We start from the raw sequence: 11313 nt of genomic DNA, 5'->3' as shown, positions 1-11313 counted from the left end.
TACAAATACATACATTGTATTGCCAGTATCTCTGACACAGTCACACGTCGCCTGAAAGTAAAATCCACATAAATAAATACACAAATATGAAAGATATACGTGGATTTGCTTTCAGGCTTTAAAGATTCCCACCGGTTGAGAACTTGAGATTTTAATTTTGGAATTTGGGATATATAGTTTTTAGTTAGATAACGTGAAGATGGCGTTCAAAGTTGGCCGTGGTCTCATACTCTCATCTTTAGTTGGTTACCATGATAACCATGGAGCTAATTTTTTAAGCCGATATAGCTTCGTGCGTAGAGTAAACTTTGGTCAGAATTATCGCCGCCTACCGACTGAGTTTTAAATCTAATGTGTGAAAGCTGTCTGCTTATATCTCAATATTATCTCGATATTCAACTTTATTCAAGCTGAGTGTTTCAGTTAAAGAGCATTCTTATTCAAAAGTCGTCTGCTATTTCTTCACACATTTAGTTGACAGGCATTAAAGTAGATGGCGCTATCTTTTCTAAGCTCGAAGCCTTTATATATTCCTAGAGAAAAATTTGTTCGCAAAAATAGTTTAGTCAGTCGGATGTGAAGAAAACAGGATTGTGGATGGATTTCAGGTGGTAATTATCATAGAAATATAATATAAAGTGACCTTAGATAATCTTTAATTTGCCTACGGCTAGACTCGGCTCCTAGAACAGAAGTTTACTTACCTCCTTTGTTATTTACGGGATTTTACGCGTAACTAGGTCAGTTTCGTGAAGAACGTTATGGTTCTTACAAAATTTCCGGAATTAAATTCCCTGACATTTCCAGGTTTTCCCTGACCATCTTTGTAGAATAAATGAATGGTTTGAGGTACAAATCTTGAAAAATATTTTCTTTAAAAAATTTATTTGCCTGATTTTTTTGGGGTCGTTCTAAACTTCCCATACATTTTTGGGACCCTTATCAAATTCCTTGACTTTTCCCTGACATTTTGGAATCATTTTCGAATTCCCTGACCTTTTGGAATCATTTTAAAATTCAAGGTTTTCCAGGTCGTGTACGAACCCTGTTTGTTCAGTTTCTGGAAAATCTATTTTTCGAGTAATTGTTCTTAATTTTCTATATTTTATGAAAATATATTTTCTCAGAAAATTTAAGACTCTACTCATTTATTTCTTTAAAAATAATTTTAAATTAAACGAATATATGCTGATATCGTTTTAAAAATAATGTAAAACTTGGTCTAGAAAGTTATTTCTGTGATCAGGCACGGCCAACTTCGATCACGCGTACCGCGCTTTAGCGGCCCTGTAAATCGCCTCGCATCTAATGTTAATTTGCGTGTATGAATAATCCCGATAGGGGCGCTACATACGACCCAAAACCTACTATCGCCAAAGGCGGGGAATACAAGCGAAATCGCGGAAAAATGTTTTTTGTTCGGTTTTCCACTTTCTTTTTTAGAAAAAAACAAGGTATAGTAAGTTAAACTATCTTTTCGCAATATATTTATGTATAATTTATAGTTTAAAAAAATATTACCTTATAAAAATTAAATGAAGAAAAAGAGACGCGTTTTTTTAAACATTATATTATAACACATAGTTTTGAAGGCTGTAGAGGTGTTCAGAGCGTTTTGATGCGTAAATAATGTATCTCTTAAACTTTATAAATCTTTAATAATAACAAATCTTTATTAATAGTATATATATAGCAAATTAACGAGTATAAACTCGTTAATTAGGTAGAAATTTCTGTAAATCTAATTAGTTTTAAGAGTAAGAATTTTAAAACTAAAGATAAAAAACATCTTTGGAACTAAATAGGTAAAATATAGAAATATTCATCGCAATGCCTTCGTGTTGCGTACCATATTGTACATCAAACCATGTAACTAGAAAAGACCTACCTTTTCACGAGTTTATTAGCGAAGAAAGCCTTAGAAGTTTATGGTTAAAAACCTAAGTCGGGATGATTTTGTACCAAAAGATGGTCTGCAGCCTGCATTTCAAGGAGGATGATTTTTCTTTTCAGGTTTGTACCTTTATTATTTAAAACATTTTCAGTCAGATAAAATTACAAACTGGCCCTTACTAAATATACAATATTATTCTAGGTTTAAAAAGACGAAAGCTTAAAACTTGTTGAAACCTAAAATTATAATTTATTGCGCTTATAATATATTTTAACTTAATATTATTTAATTAAAAATGTTAAAATAATATATTTACCCTGAAGTTACATTGAATCTTCTTTTCACTTTTTGTTTTATTTATTTATTTATTTATTTACATGTGTTTCAAGTATTACGATATAATAATAATTTATAAACCCCGTTAAAAAATTAAAATCTTTAAAAAAATATTATACTATTATTTAAATATTAACCTACATTCGGTTCAATTAAATGTTTTTTAGAATTCATTTAAAAAAAGTTGTTTTTAGTCGATTTTTCCTATCTGACTAACGTTAAATTTTGGTCGTAGCGGAGCCCTGGCGGGAAAATATATACACGTTAAATTCAGGCGATTGGCGGGGCCGCTAAAGCGCGGTACACGCTTTCGAAGTTGGCCGTGGATCAGGAAACTCAAAGCGACACCTAGCGAGAATTCCCTTCGAGTAAAAGTGTAGCAATTCAATATACGTTATTTTTTAAAGAAATTGGAAATTACATTATGCGACTTTTTGTAAAATTAAAAATATTATTTTAACCTTCTTCTCAGTATATTCCATTATTTGAATTTTATTTCAATTATTCTAGCCCAAAAACTTTTTTTTTTTTTTAGAAGCTCGTTATGAGCCATTGAGACGGGTGGGACAATACAGTCCGCTCGTCCATTTGATTAATCAGGTGCGAGATATGTGTTACGGCCACGCCAACGGGGGGATACTTGTAGCCCAAAAACTATCTTAGTTTTTCTTGGGTAGCAATTTCACCAGCTATTAGTAGATGGCGATACGGTCGCTATGCTGTCTTAATTTGGCGCTATTTTCAAACCGCCAAAGCCGAAGACAATAAATGTTAACTATTAAAAAAAACATCTTTATTGTTTGAGCACAACAATATTTTTGATACTATACTCAATTTGAGTAAATTTCTCTTTTATACACTTTTTACATAAATTATCTCTTAGAGATTTAAAAGATTTTTTTCCTTCAAAATATACATTTATAATTTTTTTTCTGTTGAACATATACAATAACAAACGCAACATTTACACGACTAAATACGTGCTTTGGTCCGTAGCTAAGTTTTGTTTTTACTTACAATTTCCATAACACCAAAAGTAAATGAACCGAAGTTATTGGAGAGGACCATAATTTTAAAAGGCATTTTCTTTAACGTGGGGAGACGAAAATCCATCGTAACCCCCCGTCAGTGGCGTAAATAGCGCCCCGCAGACCCCGCGGTGCGGGGGGCCCCCAAACGTTTATGATTAAAATCGGTACAATTTAAAGGGGCCTCGAGTCGTTTTCGCGGGGGGGGGGGGGGCGGAGTTCCTAGTTATGCCACTGTCCCCCCTTCTCAGTTCCCGCCAAAAATTGCACTAGGGAATTGTGGGTATACACTTTCGATATACACGTCATCACCTACTAGCCGCAAGATGGCGATAGTGGAGCTATGAAGGCGCGAAACTTGAAAACATCGATTAAAGGGAGATCCCATATGGAAAATGCACTTACACTTGTTAGTATGAGATATAAAATTATAGCAGGCTGATAACTTCGGTTCATTTACTTCTGATAACACTAAAATAAAAAAATGTCATGATAGGCCTAGGCTAAGGGCTTAGTATAAAAAAGAAATCACATTTACCTAGTAACATGATTTCGATATGATTTTCTCTATGATTTTTAAAAGTCCAAATAAAATTTCAGGGAAGCTACCTGTGATAGAAGATTGGCTCATAAATTAATTAATTAAAAAGGGTATAATTTTTTTAAAATATTAATTTAATTTCATAATTTGGTCATTATTTAATCGGAATGCAAAATAATTTTAATTTGTACCACCAAGGCTTAATTTTAAAGTTCTTTTTTAGGAACCACAAAGACTAGTCAACACACGAACAAAAAATATTGTAGAGAGTCTTAACTGAGAAATCATCATAAAAAATATAAAATAACCGGAAGTCCATTTTAGTGTTTCTCCAACGCAATGGAAAGAAATCCCTGTAGAGTTTTGTACACCTTCTAACCGCCATCTATGTACGAAACCCGGCAACCTACAATTTAATTAATTTAAGACTTGGCTTCGAGTTTTTATTTTCCAAATAAGATTATAACCCTAACGACGGTATTTTGTAATATAACAGCGCCATCCTTGGACGGTAAGGGTAACTACTACGCCCTCACGTAAAAAGTAACATTATCTCAGAGTGGCTAAAGTACTTAAAATATTATTTTCGTTAATTCACCGGCATTTTTTTTAAACTCAATTTTTTAAATCGAAATTAAGGGTCCGTGTAAACCAGTACTTCGTCGGCGTTCTTGTCCCTCAAACAGTCCCTGACGGCGGAGAGTATGATGTTGAGTCGGCGGTCGAGGGACAACAGATGGGCCTCGGTCAGAACGGGGTTAATGGGGTCCAAGTTCATGGAGACCCGCATCATTTCGCTGAGCTTCCGCGGCCCGTTGTGAATCTCCAGCAGGCGGCGCAGAGTGGACTGCCGGAAGATGCAGCACTGAGTTAGTGGCGCCAAAATAGACAGCTCATCGTGATGGGCCTTGCCGAACCTAAAACAATCACGCATTACGATCAGGTATTCAGGGCCCCCACTCAAATCTTCAATTTTTTTATAGGAAAAATAGGATTATATTACTAAAAATATAGGACTTTATAGGATTATTTTTACAAAATTATAGGATTTTATAGGACTATATATGCTATTTAATTTACTAACTTTATGCATTTAAAACAAAATATATATTTTGTTATTTACTAATTTAAATAATTACCCTTTACGCGTTTGTATATTCGAAATTAAACGCGCGAATTCACATAAAATATAAGACGCGAGCTGCTAAAAAAAATAACGCGCGCCATGTAAACCGTGAACGATTTTTTTTGAAATCAAATAAAAAGAGTCAGTTGCATTTTTATTGTGAAGGAGAGTAGAACGTTATTTAATTTGGTGCATGTCTCCGCCCATTGTAACCAACGATTTTTGATCGTTTATTGTAGAAATTAATCGCGGCTACTAATTGTACGAACCCTTCCCGGTTGTTTCACACTTTTTTTTAGATAAATTCAGTTTTATATTTAATTTCTCGTTCTCGCTGTAACAGGGTGAGTTGAGAAGTATGCCTGTTTTTTCCCCCATTTTCCTACGATGAGTGAAAAGAGCGCCAGAGAGCTTCAAAGTGTGGCCTACTAGCCCCTGGAAGTAGGCCGCTAATTCCACTTCCAATTTTCGGTCTAGTTTCCCTCGATCTGGCATCACTGCCTCCGCCTTTCCTTGAGTAAAAGGCGCTTCAATAAAAACACTTTAAGGAAATCGCCAAATTAATTAATTAATATATCCGAGAGCCAGGACCTGCAAGTTACTGTTTACATGGTTGCCACAGTTTTTTCACAATCAAATTCCCTGACTTTTCCAGGTTTTCCCTGACAATTTCCGAAGATTTTCCCTGACTTATTTTGTGCCAAGATTTTGTATATTTTAACCTATATTTTAGTAAAAGTTTCCTATTTGCAACCGAAATTAAATTCCCTGACATTTCCCTGATTTTTAGACTAATTTTTAAAATTCCCTGACTTTTCCCTGATTTTTATACCCATATTCAAATTCCCTGACTTTTCCAGGAACTCCATGTTTTTCAGGTACCGTGGCAACCCTGTGTTTATGTTGAAATAATGGAAATATTTCACATGCAAATAGAACGTCGTGTTTTTGCTAAGACTTATTATGTCAAAAAAGCTACCTGGTTAAAAAAGAAACATTTGTTGCATACCGGACAGGTGAAAATTCGTTATGACTTAGCCCTCAACCAATGTAAGACAAAAAAGGATTCCCAATAAAAAATTGAAATTGAAAAATTTCAAATTGAAAGTTTCCATTATTTCAACAAGCACTATATAAACAGTAGTTTGCAGGTCCTGGTTCTATGAATATTACTTCTTGGTGATTTCCTTGAAGATGTTTTATTGAAGCGTCTATTCGGGAATCAGGGAAACACGAGGCTAAAGTGGCGGTCACATATTCTCTGCAAACCCCAATACATTCTTGATAATAATGATTATTGTTATTGTTGAGAACAGAGAAAACCGGATTTTCATTTCATTTATACATGTATATTACTTTATTTTCAGTTCAATAAGTTCCTCTTATTTTAAGGCCTAGATCATAGATGGCGTTGAAACAACCCTACGCTTCATTAACTCTACAATAGAGAATACAGAATTGGAATACGCAACTCAGACGGTTTATCGTCACGGGGTAGTTTGCTTGTACCAGATACATTTTAGAATGTTGTTAAAGTTTTAGTTTCTATTCCTTTGCTATATTTTCTACGACCGTCTCCAGGGGCGCGTCAAAATTCTAAGCAGACGACAAGTGTTATTCGTTTTAAAAAGACGCGTCGTCGAGACTATCAGTGGAATAAATAAATATTGTCGAGACTATCAGTGGAATAAATAAATATTGTCGAAACTACCAATTGAATAAATAAATATTGTCGAAACTACCAATTGAATAAATAAATATTGTCGAAACTACCAATTGAATAAATAAATATTGTCGAAACTACCAATTGAATAAATAAATATTGTCGAAACTACCAATTGAATAAATAAATATTGTCGAAACTACCAATTGAATAAATAAATATTGTCGAAACTACCAATTGAATAAATAAATATTGTCGAAACTACCAATTGAATAAATAAATATTGTCGAAACTACCAATTGAATAAATAAATATTGTCGAAACTACCAATTGAATAAATAAATATTGTCGAAACTACCAATTGAATAAATAAATATTGTCGAAACTACCAATTGAATAAATAAATATTGTCGAAACTACCAATTGAATAAATAAATATTGTCGAAACTACCAATTGAATAAATAAATATTGTCGAAACTACCAATTGAATAAATAAATATTGTCGAAACTACCAAATGAATAAATAAATATTGTCGAAACTACCAATTGAATAAATAAATATTGTCGAAACTACCAATTGAATAAATAAATATTGTCGAAACTACCAATTGAATAAATAAATATTGCCGAAACTACCAATTGAATAAATAAATATTGTCGAAACTACCAATTGAATAAATAAATATTGTCGAAACTACCAATTGAATAAATAAATATTGTCGAAACTACCAATTGAATGAATAATTATTGTCGAAACTACCAATTGAATGAATAATTATTGTCGAAACTACCAATTGAATGAATAATTATTGTCGAAACTACCAATTGAATAAATAAATATTGTCGAAACTACCAATTGAATGAATAAATATTGTCGAAACTACCAATTGAATGAATAATTATTGTCGAAACTACCAATTGAATGAATAAATATTGTCGAAACTACCAATTGAATGAATAATTATTGTCGAAACTACCAATTGAATGAATAAATATTGTCGAAACTACCAATTGAATGAATAATTATTGTCGAAACTACTAATAGTTGATTTTATAAAATGTCTTTACGCTTGCCCAACTTGTTGAAATGTTTCCCTGGAATAGTTCAGCCAATGCCTAAGAATGAGTTCATAAACTCTTTAGTGGGAGAGAAAACGGATCCACAGCTGAAGCGGGGAGGCAACATTTCAACAAGATGGCCAAGGTTATTTTATAAAAAGAACTATTGAATAATTATGTTGACAATATTTATTTATTACATTGGTAGTCTTGTCAATATTTATTTATTCCATTGGTAGACTTGACAATATTTATTTATTTAATTGGTAGTTTGGACAATACTTATTTATTCAATTGGTATTCTTGACCATATTTATTTATTCAATTAGTAGTCTTCACCATATTTATTCATTCAATTAGTAGTCTTGACCATATTTATTTATTCAATTAGTAGTCTTGACCATATTTATTTTTATTTATTCAATTAGTAGTCTTCACCATATTTATTTATTCAATTAGTAGTCTTGACCATATTTATTTATTCAATTAGTAGTCTTCACCATATGTATTCATTCAATTGGTAGTCTTGACCATATTTATTTATTTAATTGGTAGTTTCGACAATGTTTTTTATTGCACTACAATTGGAATAAATAAACTTTGACAGGGCTACCAATGGAATATGCACTTTTTGTCGAAACTACCAGTTGAATAAATGGACATTGTCATTGTCTCCATCGAACAAAATCCTCGACTGTTCTGAGAAGCTGAGACTGAGTGGTACATCAATTTAAACGAATTTAATTTAATTTAGTAACTCGGTTACAGTTCAAAAATGACATAATTGACTCTCAAACGACGCAAACTCCTAATTCGACTACTGACAATCGATTAATCGAAAACTCAACTAACCGAACAACCCTAAAGGAAGCGGCTATAAATAGTTCCAATCTTAATAATCAGATGTCGCCTTTACGTCTTAAGATACAAGCGTAACGATTATAATTACACGTAGAAGGAATAAATCCCGCTGTACGATTGATAATTATAATAGGCCAGCAGCGCCACTAGGGCGTCGAAATTCCCACTAATTACTAGTCCGAAACTAGAACTAATTACCAAGAGTTCTTCACGAAAACAAGCATCGCGATAATCTCTAATAACTTCTCGGAAACGAGCACTCCGAGCGGTTGAATGGGCAAACTTTAAAGGGACTAATTACGATTCCGAACCAATTAATAAATAATTAACGATTAAAACCGATAGGGAGATTGTCAGGGCATCGAAAGGGCTGCTCTTCCGCGGATTGTTACTAGCCTCACCAGATAGCGCGCCCTGTTTACTCAATAACCGTTTCCCTCGTTTGACGTCACTTCCGGGACATTGTTCGAATAAGCCCGTAATTAATAGTCGCAGTTTCACACGCACACAGAAAATTCAATTCGGAGGGTTTTAATATTACTCAGTGGCCAAATTCAGATATTTTCCCGGGTTTTTTAAGGCCAAAATTACAAACCCCCCCCCGAAATGCTGATGACCGGGGGGGAGGTACCTAATAAAAATCAGTGAAACTTCCGTCAGCACCCCCACCTTGAAATTTTTCCTCAAAACCCCCCCAGAAATAAAATCCTGGATACGCCCTTGGGACGAGGACAGGCAATTGAACCCAGTCCTCAGGGCCGGATTAACCAATAGGCCGAATAGGCCGGGGCCTAGGGCACCAAGCCTACAAGGGGCACCAAGAGGGTTCGAAAAAAAATAAAAGTACAAAACTTTAATCATTTGCTTTTCACAAAATATTTTCCGGAGTAATTTTAGTAAATGCGTCCACCCCTATGAACCAAAAACGTTTGATTGTCACATTCTCTGACGGACTGCCGTCAAGCCCCTGATGACATACTAAATCTGGTAGCAAAATGAATTTTCCTTCCATTTCTCAATTAAAAATTGAGGAAGCGCCTCAAATGAAAGGGGGCACCAAAATTAACTTGGGCCTAGGGCCCCATAAAGTCTTAATCCGGCCCTGCCAGTCCTGATGATGTAACTGAGTGTTTTTCAATCATACTTTATCTATTTTCATCTAGCCTTACCTAACTCTACCTTAACAACACGAAAGCGTTTCTTCAAGTACGACCAGGGTTATTTAACTTGTAGGAGGTTGGATTATCACGCCAAAATTGTAAATTCCTTATTGAAAACGTTTCAATATATTTGTCAAATGATATAGGATAATATAGGGTTGACTTTTTCAAATATAGGATTTGATGGAAAATTTAAGCTTAGTATACGCAACAATGCTACAAAAAATTTAGAATAAAATTTAATTTTTAAGTAAATTTTTGAATTTTCTATTTATTTGTCACTAGAGGCGCCAACATTCAATCGAAAGAGGGCGATAGTTTTCGATCGCAAATTCTGCCTTTAAGTAAGTAGGTATTTAATACTAATTCAAACTTATAGGATTTTATAGGAATGGAATTGAACGTTGCATAATAGACATAACTGAATTTGTTTACAGCGCCCTCAATTACAGAGGTTGATTTCTTACGAAAATAATTTAATTAAATTTAGTTACTTTTACAACTTAAAAAACCAATATTTTCAGTAAATATTTAATAATGTTGGTAAAGCAAGTCTGACTTATGGGCGCCATGGGAATGCTTCTGTCATCCAACCTCCTAAAATCGAATAACCCTGGTACGATCTAGGAGTGCGAAAGTTTCTTCTGGAGGATGCAATCTCCCTTGAACATCGTACAATTACGACACCTAGTAAAGGTTTTTTAAAATAACATTTTCGTCTGCTAAATGTTATTTTCAATTGGCTGGGACCGTAGATTTTCTTTTTGTCTTTAATTCTTATATTATACAGGCTTGGATTAATTAATTAATACAGGGTTCGTACAAAATTTCCGGAATTAAATTCTTTGACATTTCCAGGTTTTCCCTGACCAATTTGCCGAATTTCTACTGACCATTTTTGTAGAATAAATGAATGGTTTGAAAAATATTTATTACGTACACCTTTCAAAATTTATTTGCCCGATTTTTTAAGGGGGTCATTTTAAAATTCCTTTACTTTTTTGGGGTCATTTTAAAATTATCTTACTTTTTTGGGGTCATTTTAAAATCCCCTTACTTTTTAGCGGTCATTTTGAAATTACCTTACTTTTTTGGGGTCATTTTAAAATTATCTTACCATTTTGGGGTCATTTTAAAATCCCCTTACTTTTTAGCGGTCATTTTGAAATTACCTTACTTTTTTGGGGTCATTTTAAAATTCCCTTATTTTTTGGGGTCATTTTAAAATCCCCTTACGTTTTAGCGGTCATTTGGAAATTACCTTACTTTTTTGGGGTCATTTTAAAATTCCCTTATTTTTTGGGGTCATTTTAAAATTCCCTTACTTTTTTGGTATCATTTTAAAATTCCCTTACTTCTTTGGGGTCATTTTAAAATTCCCTTACTTCTTTGGGGTCATTTAAAAATTCCATGACTTTTCCCTGGCCTTTTGGAAACATTTTCAAATTCCCTGACTTTTCTCTGACCTTTTGGAAACATTTTCAAATTCCCTGACTTTTCCCTGACGTTTTGGATACATTTTCAAATTCCCTGACTTTTCCCGGACCTTTTGGAAACATTTTCAAATTCCCTGACATTTCCAGGTCGAGTATGAACCCTGTTATATTACATAATTGCTTTCCTCTCCGGGTAGGCGGAGATTAT

The 11313-nt window shown here is 33.6% G+C and overlaps 1 protein-coding gene across 2 annotated transcripts in view; it reads right to left on the bottom strand.

Moving 5' to 3' along the window:
- Positions 1–3006: 3006 nt before the first annotated feature.
- Positions 3007–11313, bottom strand: part of LOC149961926 (extracellular serine/threonine protein CG31145) — a 190401-nt gene continuing 182094 nt past the window's right edge. For both annotated transcript variants that reach the window (XM_090177359.1, XM_090177369.1), the window contains one exon: positions 3007–4716. In XM_090177359.1, the coding sequence (XP_090033485.1) occupies positions 4434–4716 (283 nt within the window). In that variant the 3' untranslated portion in view covers positions 3007–4433. The remainder of the gene's footprint in view (positions 4717–11313) is intronic.

Source organism: Leiobunum rupestre, chromosome 1 (assembly GCF_980474605.1).
Source record: "Leiobunum rupestre chromosome 1, qqLeiRupe1.1.hap1, whole genome shotgun sequence".
NCBI lineage: Eukaryota > Metazoa > Arthropoda > Arachnida > Opiliones > Sclerosomatidae > Leiobunum > Leiobunum rupestre.
Note: the sequence above shows the minus strand (reverse complement) of the source record. Positions and strands in the feature narration are given on the sequence as shown.